The following is a 20,309-nucleotide window of genomic DNA, read 5'->3' as shown; positions in this document are numbered from 1 at the left end:
ACTTGACTAGTAAATTCAGAAAACTAGATCATCTGCTTCAGTGCAGAGGGAGTTGGATAATGTAACCCAGTACAGAAAGCTGTTTAAGCTGGAGGCATGGGAGACAAGAGTTAAGGACACAAACAGCAGAGCAGGAACACTATCAAGACTGAAGAAAAATGCATCTGTGGAATGCTTCTGCTTAAAGGATCTGCTGAAATTAAAATGATCTTATTCTAAGTTTTAAGGGCAATGCACTGCCATGAATGGCCCACTTTGTATCTTGGTTTCATTGAGACGCTGTGTTCAGGTAGGTTAAGATTTGAAGGCATTAAAGCAAGAAACCTAATACACATAAATAAATAAATGTTTTTAAAAGTATTAGATTATGGTCTATAATTTGACTGTAAGCAGTGGCCAGGGATTGTGGAATTTTATAGACTTTACTACCAATAAATTAATAGATAGATATATGGATAGATAGATAGATGGATAGATATATGAGTAGATAGATAGATAGATAGATAGATAGATAGATAGATGCAAAACCTGAACTCACACTCTAAAAATGATTATCAGACTTGGTAAGTAGAGACAAGACTTTAAAATGTTAGTAACTACCAGCTGTCACAATAACTGTATGTAAGCTCCTATGAACAATTGCTTCTTAGGACCAAAGCACCTGATCCATACAGGTGAGCAGACAGCTCTAAGAGTTGAGTGAAGTTCAGCATACTGCACCCCTAGGCAGCACAGAGCTCAGGAGCAGGCTTGGTTAGTAACAACAGTAGCACACAGGGGTTATTCTACCTCTAAACAGTCAGCTGAAGACAGCAGTTCAGGGCAGGGACTAGGACAAGGATCATGCTAAACTTCATTTGCTTCCACATCCAGTGAGAAATATCACAAACACCTTGTGAAATATTCATTGCCACCCACCTTCTGTGGTGACTGGGAGAGAAATCTCCATGCAGGCTGCAGACTGTGCTTTTCTGAAGGGGGGCCTCCCAGGCCCTCGGCGGTTTGCTTTTGAGACATCCGCGCTGGAAAGTCGTTTTCCTGAGCTGCAGCTCTGGGATGTTGGACTTGTACAGTGACCATTCACATGATCTGGAAAGTGAATGCAACAAGTGCTAGGTAAAGTGCCAGCTCCCAAAATTCAGAATGGAGGAGAGGAGGAGAGATGTATGTTCTGATATTGAAGAATGGGTTAAATCAACTTTTCTAACTCCTTATTTGTTTTACCAGCCCAGCACGCAGTTGTAAGAACAACTCACCAGATCTTTAAGGTATGCTTTGAAATAAAACACAAGGGAAGTAGACCTGGCATGTGTGATTACTGCTGCAGATCCCACAGCATTTGGCTGCCCTATGTCCAAAGACAAATTCTCAAGACACTGCTGGTAACACTCTCATCCCTGATGTTGTGTCTCCTAACAGATACCCAATAAATCGGAACACTATCTTTCCTTTTTGCTCTCACAAAAACTCATTACAGGACAGAATTTAGAGCTAGACATCTTCCCTACCTGACTCAAAGCGGCACAAGATAGGCACCTAACTGCCAAGAACACCAAAACCATCATGGCCTGTATCAGGAATAGTGTGGCCAGCAGAGGAGGGAAGTGATTATGACCCTGTACTCGGTACTGGTGAGGCCACACATTGAGTATGGGGTTCAGTTTTAGGGACCTTACTACAAGCAAGACATTGAGGTGCTGGAGTGGATCCAGAGGAGGGCAATGAAGCTGGTGAAGGGTCTGGAGAGCAGACCTTGTGAAAGGGAACTGAGGGTTGTTTAGTCTGGACAAGAGAAGGCTTAGGGGAGGCCCTGCCACTCTCTACTACCAACTGAAAGGAGGTTGCAGTGAGATGGGAGTCAGTCTCTTCTCTCTAGTATCAAGTGACAGGACAAGAGGAAATGGCCTCCAGTTGTATCAGGGAAGATTTAGATTGGATGTCAGGAAAAATTTCCTTACTGAAAGAGTGGTCAGGCATTGGAACAGGCTGCCCAGAGAGGTGGTGGAATCACCATCCCTGAAGGTGCTCAAGAAACGTGTGGACACGACATTTTGGGACTTGTTTAATGGTCATGGTAGTGTTAGGTTGATGGTTGGACTCAATGTCCTCAGAGGTCTTTTCCAAACGAAACAGTTCTATGATTCCATTTGGGATAATTGTAAAACTAACCATAATGCTAGGTATTTTATTATTTATATACCACATAGACTTATTTTAGTCCTAAGGAAACTGATTGCTGAACAACCAATTCATCTGCTACAGATCTAAGGACATGAGACTAAGTCCTTGGATGCCTGCTAGAGGCCATGGCCAGGGACCACAGCACATGCTGCTGTCTGATCAGGTGAGGAACAAAACATGGCTGCCTACATTTGTCTGTTTTTCCATCACTGGAAACACAACAACCCCTTGATGAATGCTTAGATCAGAGTAGATTGGACTGGACTATAAAACATTCACGTGATTTTTATTCTTCCCCTCTCATGTCAGGTATGGGGAATGTTGAGAGGAAATGGCCCCAAGTTACAACAGGAGAGGTTTTAGATTGGATATTAGGAAAAAATTCTTTACTGAAAGAGGGGCCAGGCATTGGAACAGGCTGCCCAAGGAGGTGATGGAGTCACCATCCCTGGAGGTGTTCAAAAAGCATGTAGACATGGCACTTTGGGAAGTGGTTTAGTGGGCATGGTTGTGTTGGGTTGGCCGTTGGACTTGATGATCGTAGAAGTCTTTTCCAACCTTAATGATTCTGTGCTTCTAGTCTATGATAATTACTGAACACAATTTCCCCCTCAATGTATGGAAGAACACACACCCAGGTAGAACTGAATTAGTTTTGGTCAGCAGGTAACTCATACTTGCTAATTTAGGTAAACAGGAGCTAACAAGAACAACAAAAGTTCAGAGTCATGCGAGCACACTATTTCTATTCTAAACTACGGAAGCTCAATACTGTAGGCAAGGAGAAGCTTGGAGTTTCTACCTTAATTGTAAATGTCAGGTTATTTATACCTGAGAATTAGATCAGCCTTGAAAATTCTGTATGGAACTATCACATTGGGTTAACTCTCTTCCTTGGATACAATACAAATCAAAAAGATGATTGATAATATACTAAGATAAATTTACTTCTTGAATACCATGCCAAGAGAGCTCTGGTGCACATGATGGGAAGCTATTTCTATATTCAAATGATAAAACAGATGCTATATTAAATACAGCACATAGATACTATAACTGAATGCAGCATATAGGATGCTATTATAGGTAGTCTTCCACTGTGTAAGTCATGTCCTTTCCACGTGAAAGCAGTTCAGTCCTAATGAACAAAATAGGAAAGAATTGTTCAGAATTGTAGTTTAGAAAGCAGTTTGGTGCCTGCACTTCAAAGAGAGATGGCTCTGTAGGAGACACAACTTTCCCAGTTCTTATCATGTTTCTTAATACAGGGCTATTAACTGAGCTAACAGCAGACATAAAGCTGATGTGGATGATTCATTCAACTCGGAGTTATGGAATTTTCCAAAACATGCTGCAACTATTCATATATTTCAGTAGAGAGTCCTTTGAGATCAGGGGCTTTGTTCAAGGGCACAGGCTGACTGCTCAGCCTCAGCAAAAGACACATCCTCATCCAGCTGCTTCCTTTCTTCAAAATTCAGTTTGTGTGAAGGAGTTTCAGCATGATATCTAATTATCTCCAGGGGGATCCTAGGAAGTGGTGAGGAACATAACAGAGTGAAAAAGAATCATATTCTATAGAAACAGCAACAACATTTGAGAGTCCCTTTGTCTGAGCATTGCATAGAATGGGCACAATTCATCTGCACTCCTACTCACTATGCCAAATTTTAAGAGAGATGCTGCTGTGTTTCTCTTGGCACGCTTGCTTGCGCCAGTTAACTCCAATGTTCCAAGAGAAATATAACCAGTCAGTAGGATCTGGGCACCTAAATCACTTTAGTTCTTTTGACAAGGCCTTTCCAAATAAACAAAGGCAGTTCTAGTGCAGAGAAGAAGAAAAAAAAAGGATAAGGAAACAACAAAAAAATCAAGCCTGATCCTGGAAGCTGCAGGCATATCCTTCCAAGTACTAAATGTGGTGAAATATTAGTGAGTGCTACTGCATTGAGTCTTTTCCCATCTGTGGATAATGAGCTAAATAGCTGCAGCTCAATTTGTAGCTATTCTGTTCACTAATTTAAAGATGTATGGCTGGGGCAAGCCGTGGGAAGTAATCACAGCAGATTACTCCGTGCTACAATGTAGTAGTCCATTTTATACCGATTTAACTTCACCCATTTAACAAAGCAGCTAGTAAAACATTGTATCTAAGATGTATGAAGATATGCAGACAAGAATGTCATGAGACAAAAGTCTCCAGTGTTGCCCGTGTGCAGGTCCTGGTTGTCTGCCAGTGTCTGGACTCACGGCATTACCCACACCAGTTACAAATGTGGCTTCCAAAAAGTTGCAGCATGCAGTGCAGAGTGCACCCCAGAAACTGCTTAGGAAAGAAAACTGCTGAAGCAAAGTCAGTGTCGCACAAAACACCAGTGACATGATGGCATCCCGGCCTGTATCAGGAATAGTGTGGGCAGCAGGAGCAGGGAAGTCATTCTGCCCTGTGCTCAGCACTGGTTAGGCCACACCTTGAGTCCTGTGTCCAGTTCTGGGCCCCTCAGTTTAGGAAAGATGTTGAGCTGCTGACAAGGGCAACAAAGGGCTGGGGAGGGGTTTGGAGCACAGCCCTATGAGGAGAGGCTGAGGGAGTTGGGGTTGCTTAACCTGGAGAAGAGAGGCTCAGGGGAGACCTTATTGCTCTCTACAACTACCTGAAGGGAGGTTGTAGCCAGGAGGGGGTTGGTCTCTTCTCCCAGGCAACCTGTGTCAGAACAAGAGGACACAGTCTCAAGCTGCACCAGGGGAGGTTTAGGCTGGATGTTAGGAAGAAGTTATTCATAGAAAGAGAGATTGGCCATTGGAATGTGCTGCCCAGGGAGGTGGTGGAGTCACCATCACTGGACGTGTTTAAGAAGAGATTGGATGAGGCACTTGGTGCCATGGTTTAGTTGATCAGATGGTGTTGGGTAATAGGTTGGACTTGATGATCTCAAAGGTCTTTTCCAACCTGGCTAATTCTGTGTTCTGAAGCAGTATTAGTTACTGTGAGCTTGATGAAACTATTGAGGGATGGCTTATGAGAGAGATGCAATGTGCAACATGGTAGCAGCTGGACATCCTCAAATTAAGTTTTTGAAGGAGTATTACACAGACAGGGAGAGTATCATATATACACATACTGATTTTAGTTTGCACACAGTAACATGTATATATTACACAACCTGCCTTGTCATGATGACCTCTTTTAAACTACTTGGTGACCTCTGCAAAAAGCAAAGGGAACCAACAATTTGCCAGCAAAGATCTGAATCCTTGTTCAAACCAAATGCATGAAAAGATGTTGTCAAGGAAGGAGAAGCATGCAGTTGCTGTTACTGCCTATCAAGTTGTGTTACACTAGACATAACAAATCAAAAACATAAGAACCACCTTTTCTTTTCCCAGTTCTAACAAAGGGGAAAATTCACACAAAAACTATCTCAAAACCAGCCCTTACTAATGGTCTGAGAACAAAGGAATCTAAACACAACTAGAAGCGTTATAAGAGCACTGGAAGTTGTAAGGAAGTAATCAATACAAGAGCAGGCAAGAGGACCAGAGGAAGATGTTTTAATGGGGAGCAGAAAGAACCTGAGAAATGAGTCCCAAAGAATGTCCTCAACAACTGTTGAGGAATATGATCTCTGCCATTAAAGAGAGGAAAACTCCATCTATTTCTACTGTGTGTGTATTATCTATAAATTAGATGTGGGGTAATAATTATGGATGTGACTAATCTTTTTGTCTTTACACAGCAGAGCGATGCACATCTAAATCAAGAAAAGAGATCCCCAAACTGTGCCAGTGGCCCAAAGAACAGTCTCAGGTTGGCACATAAAACCCTCCACATTTGTGTCAAAGTAATGACAACACAGCCTGACACCTTCAACTTTTAACAAATTATTCTTAGAAGAAAATCCCTTAAAAAGTCAGGATCACAGTTTTCTCTTGGTGCAGCTCTGTCAACCAGGCAGGAGAGGAGGTGTGAGCCCTAGCAGAAGAGGTTAGTGCAAACATACTGCCAGCAAAAGGCTGTATTTGACATCAGGAGGAAGTTCTTCACCGTGAGAGTGGTGAAGCCCTGGAATGGGTTGTCCAGGGAGGTGGTTGAGGCCCCGTCCCTGGAGGTGTTTAAGAGCAGGCTGGATGTGGCTCTGGCCAGCCTGATCTAGCGTGGGGTGTCCCTGCCCATTGCAGGGGGGTTGGAACTAGCTGATCCTTGTGGTCCCTTCCAACCCTGACTGATACTCTGATACTATGATATCTTCATCAGTTTGAAGAGGAAGGATGAACTGCCCTATTGACATACTACTAGGACATTTAGGTCCACACTAAGAGTATAAGGTGCTGATAACCCAGTGGGTTTTTTGGTGGGGGGTTTGTGTGTGTGTGTGGTTGTGGGTTTTTTTTGGCAGCAGGGTGAACACATTTATTTGTATATAAAATACTGTGAAGTTGGGTGAAAATGCTAAGCATGTTGTCGCTGGCAGAACCCCTTTAAAAAACTGCCTGCAATTATGAACAACGAAACTGAAACACCAAATAAACACTCTCCAAATGAAGAACAGTAGGAATACATGCCATAAAGCCACCTCTGGAAACCCAAACATCTGAAAACCCAAACCTGGCAGTGCAAATCTGAAAATAAATCTAACTTTGTTACCTGAGAACAGTGTGTGTGGGGGGGAATTGGGGACTCCTTGGATCTAACTCTGCCCCTCAGAATCCTTTGCTGAATTTCTAGCGACCATTTAACACCACGCTAGTATCTCAAACAGCGCCTGGCACTCAGCGTGCCTCAACAGAATAAAGTAGCATGAATTGTTGCCATGCTTTGAGCATTGACCAGGAAAACACAGACAGAAAACTTGATTCAATTCTGAAACAGCAGCATGGCACATGGGACATCAGAGAGCTGCACTGAAACACGCAAGTAGTGTGGATGAACCACAAGACCACCCCGGATATTAAGAACTAGTCCTGAACACTTCTTGTGAGCAGCTGTAGACCTGCATTTTCAAGGTGGAAAAAAAAAATGATATCTGAGTTTAATTCTGTTTCCAGGCACAGAAAATTCTCCAAAAAGCTTGGACTGGAAACATTTTTTCATCCTGAACATGACAAAAACAAAGCATGACATATACGAGCTGGAGACCTTCTAAACAGAACTCCACATTTCCATCTGAAATGAACAAACAGAAAGCAAGATAATGACAAGGAGAGTGTTTGCAGTCTGTTATAATCAGATTCTTCCAGAGAGTCTTCCCCTGATTATTCAACAAATTGTTTTTAACTAGTGGTAAGAAAGTCTGAAATAATTAGGCTAGCACAATTCCATCGATGTATAGAAACCTTGCAAACACTCCACAGAAAGTGGCACAGACATGGTCAAATCAGGCATTTGAAATACAAGTAAGCTTGCACATAATTTTTATGCAACAAACAATCCTAAGAAGGCTTTTCAAACCTGTTAACATGATGCACTGCAGATTTTTTTGACAGATATCATACCAGGTTATTGCAATAGATAAGCTAGTATAAATCATTCATTCCTGGTCGAACGCTACAAAACCAGATTTCACAGCTGACAGCTTCTGATTTAGAGGAGTTATTTACCCTTCTTTTGCAATCACTTTGTTGTCAAAATAATTATACATGCCAAATTGTTACTTTCTCAATGTTCTTCTGCTTGTACAAACAGGTTAGTTATTAGACTTCTGATGCTGCTTTAAATCCAAACACAACGATCAGACCACCTGTCTCACGCTCCAGTCTTTGCTTAAAGACAAGGGTCTGTGTGACAGCTCAATCTCAATCCAAGTTACTTACTACTGAGGACCTCTAGGTCTAGACAGGTCTTGTAAATCTATGTAGAGCCCCAGAATTTGCCAGCAGGAGAGCATGAGAACCTGATAAATGTACAGACACCACAGAATGGAAGAGCACATGTGATGTGATGTGTACATGTGCTTGCTTTGCTTGAAAGGAGTGGAAAATAACTTACCTTTGAGAGTCCTCAAGCAAGGAACTCTTCTTTCAGTTAAGATAGAGAACTTAAAACCAGTGCATATCTGTTAAGCTGGTGAGCCTAGCAGCTCCCTATCATCTTGTTATCAACTCTTGAATGTGTGGTAAGTTTCACTGCTTGTTTTGCTGTTTCAGCTAACAAATTTCACTGCCTTCCCATTGTGGCTACACTTAACCATATCAATTATAAACACTTCAGTTAGGTTATCATATTGACCATTTTAAGCACTTACCTTCCCTTTTGAACTACTTGCTTGTTAAATTTTGCATATGGATCAGTTAGGGCTTTTGTGTTTAGGGTTATTTTTTTGGTTTATATCAAATCTGGAAGAATTAGAAGTCCCTTTTCTGCATTTGAAATATAATCACACAGCACATGTCTGTTCTGCTCTAACAGCTGGCAGAGTTAACCTGCTGGCCACCTTTTGTTGCCTTTTTTTCGCCCCCTATTACAGGCATTTGGACTGGCAGAGTGCTAATACATCCATTAATACAAAGTCTCTTTAAAAAACCTTGGACCATAAACCTTCTCTCATTTAATTAAGGATGAACTGGTGCAGTCATGCACCTGACCTTCAGCAGATGAAAGAAACTCTTGCCTAGTAGGGCCCTGGCTGTAGAATATTAAAATCCAAGCCTGAAAATGTGAAAAGGCAGAGAGGCCAAATGTTTAAAGTAATTTTTGTAACAGTGAAAGCCTTTAGTCCAACCACAATGTTTTTCATCTTAATAGTGGTAAAACTTGCCACAAAAAAAAAATTGCAAACCACATCCTCCCCTGAAACAGGGAATGCACAGCCAGCAGCCCAAGGGATGCAATCCTTCCCTGCTCTGTGGTATTTGTCAGACTGCATGTCAAGCCCTATGCCCAGTTTTGAGCTCCCCATTACAGGTAATACATTGACATAAAGGCATGAGCTCTGCAGGGGCCCCTCCAACTGGTGAGGGAGTTAGAGTAACAGAGTTACTAAGGTTGGAAAAGACCTCTAAGATCATCAGGTCTAACTGTCAACCCGACACCACCACAACCACTAAACCATGTCCCCAGGTGCCATGTACATATGTTTTTTGAACACCCCCAGGGATGGTGAATAGAATCATAGAATCAACTAGTTGGCACAGAGAATTGCTGTGGTGTTTTGTGGTGGGGTGGTGGTTGCTGTTGTTGTGGGGTTTTTTTGGTTGTGGTTGCTTTGGGTCTTTTTTTCATCTTAAGAAGAGAAGTTTGAGGGGAGACCTTATTGACATATGAAAGTACTTGATTTGAGTTTATGGGGAAGACAGAGCCAGACACTTCTCAGAGGTGAGGCAAAGGGCACATCTTGGAAGATTGGAAATTCTGGTTAAATATTAGGCAAAAATTTTTTGCTCTGCTGCTGATCAAATACTGGAAGAGAGGTTGGGGCCTCTGTCCTTGGAGGCATTCTTGATTCAGTGGGGCACTGTCCTGACCTAGCTGTCCTAACTAGACATGTTTTGAACAGGGTGATGCCCAGGCAACTTCCAGAGGTTCCTTCCAACCTTGATCATGCTATGATTCTAACTACAAGCAGAGTTCAGACGATTCCTCCATTCATGTGGTAATTTCAGACTGAGAAGTGAACAGAAATTACCCTCGTGAAAGAAGACACACACTGGACAGCATATAAAATCCTTTGCATGTAAAAAATACTGCAAAGGATCATTTTCAATGCATACTGTTTGGTAATTAGAGAAAAGCACTGTGACAGCTGGGTATCTGAATTGCCTTTGCTAAAAATGTCAGAGCAAGGAGAAAAGCAACTCGTCAGAAATTTAGCAGTGATATATGTTCTTTAGCATTGGAAACAATTACAGATCCCAAAACACGAGTACAGAATGCCCTGCCAGTTTGTCCAGTGCAGCAGTAAGCAAAAATGGATAAAAAGCTTCATAATCCTGCCAGTACCTCATGTCTATTGTTAAATACTTGGAAAGGGTAAAGCAAGAATTGCTGTAACCCCAGCACTCATACTTACTATAAAAATGAGGCATTCTTTATGACATCCAGGTACCATTTTGTAGGTGTAGACACTTCCCTTGCAAACAAATACAAAGGCCTCAGATGGTGGGTGTTTTCATATCAGTATGTTACAATATGCATAAATCTTTTAGGAAACAGATCCCATGAACCTTGTACAAAATGGACATAAAAAGAATACCAACTTCTGACCAAAGCTTCTTTGTCTGACCCCTACATTTGTGTAGTGGTTTGAGCCTTAACTGGGACTTAAGAGCTCAGGTGGGGGCAAGGCTGAGAATCTCTCCCGTGCTCCCCTCTCCTCCCCCCCAACAGAGAGGAAAAAAAGAAAGGGAAGGAGCAAATCCACCAAGCAATAATTTGGAGTTGGCTTGGAAGTAGAGAGGTAAAGAGTTTTCTTTACACTATAACAATAGCAGGTAAGGTTCACAAGGGCAAAGCACAAGGATGGGTGGAAGGGGGGAAAAAAACCCCACAAGAATACAAAACCAGTCTCTCTCTGAAGAGGTATGGAGGCAGCAGGGAGAAAGATCAGGCCCAAGCACGTGGCAGAGGAGCAGGAAGGCAGCTGCAGCAGCTCTCTTCCAGGAAAGGCAGGAACCAAAAAGAGCTAATGGCTGTAGTGTCCTCCCTTTTATACCCTAGCTAGGCAGGGAGGGGGGAGTGGAACAGACTCAGTTTCCCTGCAGGGAGGGCAAACCACTTGCAAGCCCTCACCCCTGTTGTCAGGATGGGCATTAACCCACCACAATTTGTGTTTTGTAAAGCCAACTTTTAGAATTACAGTTTCTGGGTCTCTGCATCAGAACACATTTCTCAAATCCTTGGAAAAAAAAAAGAAGAGATTTACTTGGTACTTTGTCTAGTTCTTCCCTGCTGTATAGAATGGGTGACATTATCTTTGATCTCGTAAAGAATTCATCCACTGCTTATAAATACCTGCAGAAAGCGTAGGAAATTATATTTATCACAGCTCAGCAAGAGGAAACAAAAGATGTCTGCCACTATTTTCATTTTCTTTTGCTATTTGGCTAATAAACTCTAGGTGATAGCACAAATTCTTACAGTGAGACCATCTGTTCATAGGAATGAAACAAAAATCAGCAGCTACTGAGTATCTCCGTCTTTAGTTAGGACTTCTGTCTAGCTCCCTGTGATCACCTGGCAACTTGGAAAGCTTCTAATGAGATGAACAGAAATACCTCCCAGCAGAAAAATGCAAGCTGATCCTTAAAGTGGATGGTGAAGCAAAGTTAGAAAACTCCTCTAGAAAAGCAGTTGTATTAAAAGAAATTTAAACAAAACCCTTGGTTGTGGAGTCTCCTTCTCTGGAGACTTTCAAGACCTGCCTGGACATGCTCCTGGAGCAACCTCTTCTAGGCAAACCTACATTAGCGGGGAGGCTGGCCTAGATGATCTCTGGAGAATAGAATAGAATGGAATAGAATGGAATAGAATGGAATAGAATGGAATAGAATGGAATAGAATGGAATAGGACCAGACCAGACCAGGTTGGAAGAGACCTTCAAGATCATCGTGTCCAACCTATCATCCAACACCACCCAACCAACTAAACCATGTCCCTTCCAAACCCTACCATTCTGTTGTTCTGTACCTGTCTGGATAGATCCCAGAGTCTCCACTTGATTGAATGAGGATTATCCCCATGCTTCATTTCACTGCATGGAAATGAAGATATCTTCTTGGAAAACTTTGGGAGACAATGTTGGGTTCAGAAAGAACCCAGAGATGCTTCAGAAGGATAAATAAACTGTACAGGATATGCAACACCGGTGTCACATCTTTCTTCTGGCCAAGTCAAATAAACCTTAGGTTACTATGAGCTGCAGAAGCTAAAGAAGTTTGACTGTGTCCCCCACATATGGGGTGTTCTCACATTTCTGTGTGGAGCTATGGCATCCACAGGTGCCAAGTTCCTCAGCAAGGACAGCTAGTAATCACTACAGCAAAATAAAAAGATGCTGAGGTCGACTTTATCATCATACGAGGGTTAGAATGGAGTCCCAAAGTACCTTTAAATCATGACAATCCTGACAAGGTTTAACTAGAATGCCCTGAGTGATCAGATCACACATTATTCCCTTAAATGCTAGCAAACTACTCCCCAAGCAATTCTCAGTGCTGGCAGCACCTCCACCTGAAATAGATTTAACTTCTACTTAACCTCCACTATTACAATTTAAAGCAAAGTGAAAGCAAGGACATTACAGGAGCCAGATCCTAAGAAGGGAGCAGAACTGTGAACTGCCAAATGCTAATGTATTTCCCAATTAGCTGCAGTAAGTGCCAAGAGCCAGCGATGTATCAGTGCTCTGTAAAAAGCTAGGAGCCAAAGCCAGCAGATGCACAGCACCTGATCATTTGAAAATGGTGGCCTGAACATCTTTACAAGGAGTGTGGGCCAGAGAGTATTGTCATCCCATGAATATTCAGCTAATGGGTACAAAAATCAGGCAACGGCCAAACGGTAGATGAAGAATCTCCAAGAGCTCTGCCAGTGTGGCCAGGACATTTTGAAGCAGAAGTAAATGAAATGCAGACATTATTAATCACCTTTTCCAGGAACTCTCATTTAAATTTAGCTCCTTACATTAAAAGGGGCTTTTTTCCAGGCTGCTGTAAACTAGGCAATCTATAATTCAGTACAGTTTTAACGACTAGCCCAATTAACAGGAGTCTTCTGCCCTTCTAAGACAGTCATGAAGGAGATCTGAAACAAGGGGGTTTGTTATGGCTTTGGATCAGCTGTGGTTGGTTAGCCACGTGTGTCTACCAACTTACACATGCTACTTCCACAGGCTTTATCCTTAGCAATCCACCAAGCTTCTTGGTAATATGAGTACAGAGTACCCAATAGCTGTGGCACCAACAATGAACATAACCCTTAAGTGACAATTTGATCACATCTTCTGGGGTTTATGAAGCTTTGGGAAAAAATCAATGGTGTTCCACTCATTTTTGACCTTCTTAGACTTATTTTTTTCATTTATACTTGTTCTACATTACTAAAATGCAATCAGTTCAGGTAAATAGAGGAATGGTAGAAGTACATCTGTTGTGTGAACAAAATCACAGGATGATTCATTCCATCAACCTTCAAACTTCCCTACATATGTCACCCATTTACAATGGGTCATTGTGCTTCCTATGGTCTTAAGATGAACCCAGTTAACTTTTCTAGCTCTCCTTTTGTACATACTTGTCCTCCTCACCGGTCCTTGGGGTTTGGGGGATGGATTTTTATGGCTATTTTTGTTGTCATTATGTCTTGGGTTTTTTAAACAGAAATCTGCTTTCAATATTCAGGCAGTGCTTACAGTATTGCCCAGCTCCCTGTGTGATTACAGGAGAGCTGATGGTAAGGCCATTTTTTTCCCTCTGATGCACAAATATTATATGATACACTAAAGCCCTCACCACTTCTAGTTAAATGGATTTGTTTCTTGTTTTCTAAAAGGATCTATACATTCAAGCCTTTTCCATGTCAAATTTATCTTCTTCTTGTGTTACAGTTCAACATCTACATCTATTTCATCCTTCAAGATTCTATTTTTAATAATACTAACAAAAAGAAGTCTGATCTGTAGAGCAGCTAAACCATGGGGTGATTAGATGGTGTTGGATGATGGGTTGGACACGATGATCTCGAAGGTCTCTTCCACCCTGGTTTATTCTATTCTATTCTAATACGAGGGAGCTGCACGCCAGGCACTCCCGGAGCAGCGCTACCCAGCGGCTGCTCAAAGCCACCTGGCTGAGCAGGGGGCCGGCTGGCTTCTCGGTGACTTTCCCCCGGGTCAGGCAGGGGACTTGCGGGGCTGGGCAAGGGAGCAGTGGTTTGGACCAGCCACCAGCTCACCTGTAGCAATGGGTGCAGGGGGCTTGCCTGTACGTGAGCCGGAGCCCGCTCTGGGCATGGCAGGTGGCTGGTGTTGGTTACTACTGAAATGAAACACCAACCGAAGCAGGCTTGGCCCAGATTCAAGTCCCAGAGCCCAGCAGGGCACGGGCAAAGGGAGGAGTGGTGGCCAGAGATGGTCCCACCGAGAAGGGAACCTTCTTACCGGAGATAGTTCACTGGCAGTGTTTAAGAAGAGTGTGATCGTTTGAGGCTGTGCCTTTAAGAACAAACAGTGCTGGGACACACTGGCTAAATGTTTTCGGTACTAGAACAAAAACATTCTGATATTCTGAACGAATTTCATTGGTGGATGGATAAAATGCAACTTTAAATTGTAAAGCAGTTGGAATTTTTTTTTCTCAGTTCAGTTTGGTTTGGGAGTTTGGGAGTGTGGGTTTCAGCCTGTTCTCCCTGCCTGCTTTCTTTGTGGACTAGCTGGAGTTGGCCTTGAGATAAGCAAAAACTAATCCTGCATGGGCTTTTGAAAGCTTTATAACGATTCTTTTCCTTAACAACTTGCCTTTCCTTCTCTCTAACCCCTTTTTGGGGAAAAAGGGAGGTAAGGGGGGAGAGAGGGGGTTCCAAGGAGGGGATCCCTCCTTGGGGAGGGATTTTTGTTGTGTTATTTCTCTTTGCTGTATATTTCTGTGTATATATTGTAAATACCTGTATATATTGTGTTATATATAACCTGCTTTCCATATATGCTTGTAAATATATAGCTTTGCTCCTCCAACTGGGTTAGCTGTGGTTTCTTACTCTGTGGAGGAGGGAGAGCTAGGCCCTCTCTCAACCTACCACAAAGAGACTGGATGAGGTACTTGGTGCCATGGTTTAGTTGATTGGATGGTGTTGGGTAATAGGTTAGACTTGATGATCTCCAAGGTCTTTTCCAACCAGGTTAATTCTATTCTATTCTAGTTTAGCCTTAGATCCTACCCTCTGGCTATTTTGATACTCTGAGTATTTGCCTTCCCTTTTAACAGCTGCCCATTTAATTAGTGATAAATATTAATTTCACAGGTGTATATTAGCTGCCTACATCATGCCTTTTACCCTTCGGGAGTATTTCCACTCCAAAATTTTAATGGTGTATTCCTACAACCCTTTTTTCTCAAGCATCACTGTTAATGAGGGAATAAGTTATTTCACCTCAATCAGACCCTGTACACTGAAATCCGGACAAACTGGGTTGACTTTTCCAATGATTTTCCAGCATTTATGTACCTAACCTTACCAGAAGCTATTAGCAGTTTCCCAAGTTTCTCAGTCATTTATAATGTGGAAGACATATTTATTCCCCTGACTCTTGCTTTAGGGAACAGTGCTACATTGGTTAATACATGCCCATGATTCCTGGTGACAGAAATTAACTTCAACTGCATTATGCAAGGACGTGATCCAACTTCTTAATTTCTGTCTCTAAGAAGAAACTCAAACTAATGAGACATAGTTACATGATTTTTGTGGCTTTTTTCCCAGTCACCTTACAGAGCAACTTCCCATGAGAGCAAAATTAGAAAGGACTCCTTGAGACTGAGAATATTTAAAGACAGTGACAAAAAACCATTGCATGAACCACATATTTGAACCCAAACTACAGGAGAAATCCCCATTATATGTTTAAGAGTCTGGATGAGGCACTTGGTGCCCTGGTTTAGTTGATTGGATGGTGTTGGGTGATAGGTTGGACTCGATGATCTCAAAGGTCTTTTCCAACCTGGTTAATCTATTCTAGTCTAGTCTAGGGGTTGGTCTCTTCTCCCAGGCAACCAGCACCGGAACAAGAGGACACAGTCTCAAGCTGCACCAGGGGAGGCTTAGGCTGGATGTTAGGAAGAAGTTCTTCCCAGAAAGAGAGATTGGCCATTGGAATGTGCTGCCCAGGGAGGTGGTGGAGTCACCATCACTGGAGGTGTTTAGGAAGAGACTGGATGGGGCTCTTGTTGCCATGGTTTAGTTGATGAGATGGTGTTGGGTGATAGGGTGGACTCGATGATCTCAAAGGTCTTTTCCAACCTGGTCTGGTCTATTCTATTCTATTCTATTCTATTCTATTCTATTCTATTCTATTCTATTCTATATTTAAGAGCATTACATGGGCATTTAAGAGCATCACATGGGCATTTAAGAGGGCGTGATTTGCCCCCAACATGTTTAGGCTATGCAATATATTGAATTTTAATTCTAAATTGTTTGAGGGGAATTTTCTGCTCTCACTATGAATTTCCACTGAAACATCAGAGAAAAAGCTTTAAGGAAACTCCCTAGTTGACAGTTGGCTGAGGTAAGTCACAAGGAGAGGATTGAGACACAAATGACTGACTTCTGATCTGACGACTCAGAATTTCAAAGACACCACAAAATAGAGATACTGAACCATCTCGCTGCTGCTGCAGCACGAAATTTGTACATCAGGGAAATAAATCAGCGCATGCACTGGGTGTTACAGGCAGAGGTAAACATTAGTGACAGCCACTTACAATGGCTCAGGTGTGTAAAAGGTCCTGGAGCCCTTCCAGAACGAAATATTACACACGCAGTGTGTAATGAGTGGCAAGTACGTCCACATGAAAGAAATGAACATTAAACAAGCAGAATGCTGAGAGCTGCCAACAGAACTGTATGGGTTAATAGGTGGTTTTTAGAAAGCCTTTTCCGACAAAGCCTCCAAGGTTATTGTGTTATCTCATGAATCAGTTGGTAAAATGCTTTGCCAATGGATGTAAGGAAGTTTAAAGCTGCTGGCTTTCGCCTACCGTACCAAGATCAGTCTTAAGATCTGTTGGCAGACTTAACTTTCTTGATCCTTTAACTGAAACAACAGAAAAAGGAGAAAGGCAGTTGTTAATAGGTAAGAAAGAAAACTGAGTGAGGGAAAACATCATGCCACCTTCTGGTCAACACCATGTTGCAAATTTGCAGCTTTTTTTGCCTTTTTCTTTTCTCTTTTTAGTTCCTTTCCCCCCCCTCCCCCCCCCCTCTTTTTTTAAATCACCATATAAAGGCAGAATTTTGGTTTAAATGTGTTCAGGTACACCATTCAGCAACATAATGTAACTGAAGAAAGAAGCACTGGAAAAAACCCACATTATTCCAGCTGTCAAGAAGTGAATGGTGTTTTACACAGGTTTGTCTGTGTGCTGCAATATCTTACCTTGTGATGACAGGAATGATTCAGAACAAAAACAAACAAGAACACAAATGAGATTAAGGCAAATATTGCAAATGCTGGTTATGCAGCATAGCACAAATCCTGAAACACCAATTTAATAAGGGAGTGCAATGAAATTGTGAGTTCTGATGACATCAGAGCTCCAAGACACCGTTAGGGACAAAAAGGGGCATATTGCACAGGTAATGGAGACACAAGACACCACTGCAATATTATGGAAAGGAAGACAGATTGCACAGAAACGAAATACAGCAGCTTCAGGCTAGAATGTGGCATTACCCAGACATGGAAATAGTGCACTCCATTTACTGCAGGTTTAATTATCAGTTGTGTTCCAATTATGCAACAAAACCACGATTTTGCTTCTGTTCAAAAATGTTTTCATTTCCTTAGACATGAGCATGTTCTTCGACAATGAGCACCAGAGAACTGAAATGAAGCATGTCTTGTACCAGCCAAAATGGCATTGAATTGATTAAAAGAATGCCTTAAGAGATGCTTTAAATTAATTGTTCAGAAGATTTAATTTCCAACAGGATTCTCTCACTTTGCTTTAATTCAGTCTTTTTCCCACATTGTTTTTCTGGCTTTTGCCCCTTACCCATACTCTCTGCTTCTGGAAGTGAACTATGAAGAATCTGTCAAGCAATGATTATGCTTCTTTTAGAGAAGTCCCACATGGTAAGTACCTGAGTGCCAGGAACACTGTGATATGTGAACAGAAGTAACAAGTCCTTTGTTATTTCTGCTTAATAGGCTTTTAGGTCAGAAGGATGCCCAGAACAGCCACTTACCGTTTCAAGTCACAGAGCTCCTAAAAAGAAGGTGTTGCATTCTTTTGCAGTGTCATAAACTACAAAGCCTTCAATGTGGCAGAAGAAAATACCCCCTGGCACCTCTGGAAGGTGTTTTTCTTTCTTCCTTCAGGAAAGAGCAGAGCAGCCTTCCAGGCTCTTGAGCAACATTTTGGTATGAATAGAACCAGCACAGCCCTTCCAGTAACCCCTTTTCAGCTGTCACTTTAACTGGGTGCTTTGGGACAAGGTGAAGATCAGCCCAAGATCAAAACATACATCACTGACACTATGACATGACAATTCTCTAATTTGGATACCAAGTGTTAGTCTCCTACAACCATTTCAGTCTCTCACACAAAGGGCAGCTTGAGTTTCGGAACAGTCTTTTGAAAACCATTTAATGTATCAGAGCAGCTGTCACACACTCTTTCAGACTCTGAATGGAGGATTCTGCTCCAGAAAAATCAGCAAATTTGCTATAGAGGAAGAGAAAGAAGCATCACTTGTGATACAATCTCCTTTAAAGGAAAGGACAACATCTGGCCCAACCAGCCCTCTGAAAAAACAGATTTCCAATTCCTAAAGAAGACTGTAGGGCACTTCACCTAGGGTATAAATTAGGATATTTCAGAGCTATAAAACCTAGCTGCATTTAACACCAAGGAGCTTCATTAGTGCTGCCATCACAGAGGCTTTGAGCTTTGCAAATTGACGGTTTAACCTCTTTTATTTCCATGCTACAGGTGTTTCTGTAGAACAAGAATTGTGCATCTCTTGCTATATGCCACAGCTGTTCCAAAATTGTGGAACATATGTCTGAACTGCCAGACTGCAGAAATAGCTCCCAACTTTTTGTATGCAGGCTCATACAGCACATGCAAAGTATGCACTTTCTGATTTCTCTGAAGTACTCTAAAGAGGCTGGAGTTGGGAGCTGCTGCAGCTGCACACAGACAAAATAGCCATACTGAAGGTTGCACTCTAACACAGACACAGGATGCTGAATGGAGTGAGGACTGGAAAAAACAAGGAGGATACTGGTACAGGAATAGACTAGAGGACATGGTGAGTAGCAGACTAAAGGAGACACACAACATAAGGAAATGAAGGAAGTGGAGCTGACCAAGTTAGGAGTCATGCTCCTCCATGCTTTAGTGATTGAAACTGTGCATATTACTTTAGGGGGGTGGGGGGCAGGTAATCCAAACTTTTTACTATTAAACTGAGCAGTCTTATGGGGAGTGGCTGGGGAAACTGTGGTTGCCTAGTCTGGAGAAAGAGAGGTTGAGCCAGGTGGGAGGTCAGTCTCTTCTCCCTAGTAACAAGGGATAGGACAATAGGAAATGGTCTCAAGTTGCACCAGGGGAGGTTTGGGTTAGCTGTTAGAAGAACCTTCTTCACTGAAAGGGTTCTCAAATACTGGAACAGAGTCCCCAGGGAGGTGGTTGAATCCCCATCCCTGGAAGTGTTTCAAAGAGGCAGAGATGTGGTGCTAAGGGACGTGGTTAAGCACCAGAATTGCCCAGAGTTAGATCATGGTTGGACTTGATGACCTTAAAGTTCTTTTCCAACCAAAATGGTTCTATGATTCTCTGAATGTGAATATTACGTAAACTACTCTTGGTACCTATTGTTATGCATGTGTTACTAGCTCTGCATTCATTAAACAGGAGGATCATGCATGTAAACCTGTCTTGCTGAGAAAGAGCTTTTGAAAACCAGTTTCATTTCAGAATGAAGTAGAGCATGAAGGTTCAACAGGCTACCAGAGCTGTTACTATTATTTGCATTCATGCTGGAGGCAGCCAACGAACTTGTGATGCCATAGTGCAAGGCAAGACAGCCCCTGCCCAAAAGAGCTTTATGTGCACACAGTCTGATTATGCAGCAGTGGGATGAGAAAGGGACACAGAGGCAGCAGGTACGGTCTCCTGACCTGACAACCTCCTATCTTGTCTCCATATGGTTCCTATCAGTCTTTCAATGAAAATACCAAGGCACAATCAAGAAACATGCACTCACAACCACAGCATTCCCTCAGCTATAACAGCAGGACCGTAGAGAATTTACTGGTTTTCAAAATGAAGGTCACTTCATGCTGCTCTTCTTCTATTAGGGACCTTTTGCCTCCATAACACTTTGCAATAGCTGTCCCAGCCTCCCCTTCCTAAAACATGGATTTAAGAGCTTAGTGTTTAGCTTCTCAGTTGGACAAGCTACATGATA

The 20,309-nt window shown here is 42.3% G+C and overlaps 1 protein-coding gene across 2 annotated transcripts in view; it reads right to left on the bottom strand.

Annotated features, from left to right (window-relative positions):
• Positions 1-20,309, bottom strand: part of STXBP5L (syntaxin binding protein 5L) — a 255,306-nt gene that overhangs the window by 24,630 nt on the left and 210,367 nt on the right. For both annotated transcript variants that reach the window (XM_009906530.2, XM_054163231.1), the window contains one exon: positions 919-1,089. In XM_009906530.2, coding sequence (XP_009904832.1) covers positions 919-1,089 — 171 coding nt within the window. The remainder of the gene's footprint in view (positions 1-918; positions 1,090-20,309) is intronic.

Source organism: Dryobates pubescens, chromosome 8 (genome assembly GCF_014839835.1).
Source record: "Dryobates pubescens isolate bDryPub1 chromosome 8, bDryPub1.pri, whole genome shotgun sequence".
NCBI lineage: Eukaryota > Metazoa > Chordata > Aves > Piciformes > Picidae > Dryobates > Dryobates pubescens.
This window is presented reverse-complemented; position numbering and strand designations above follow the sequence as displayed.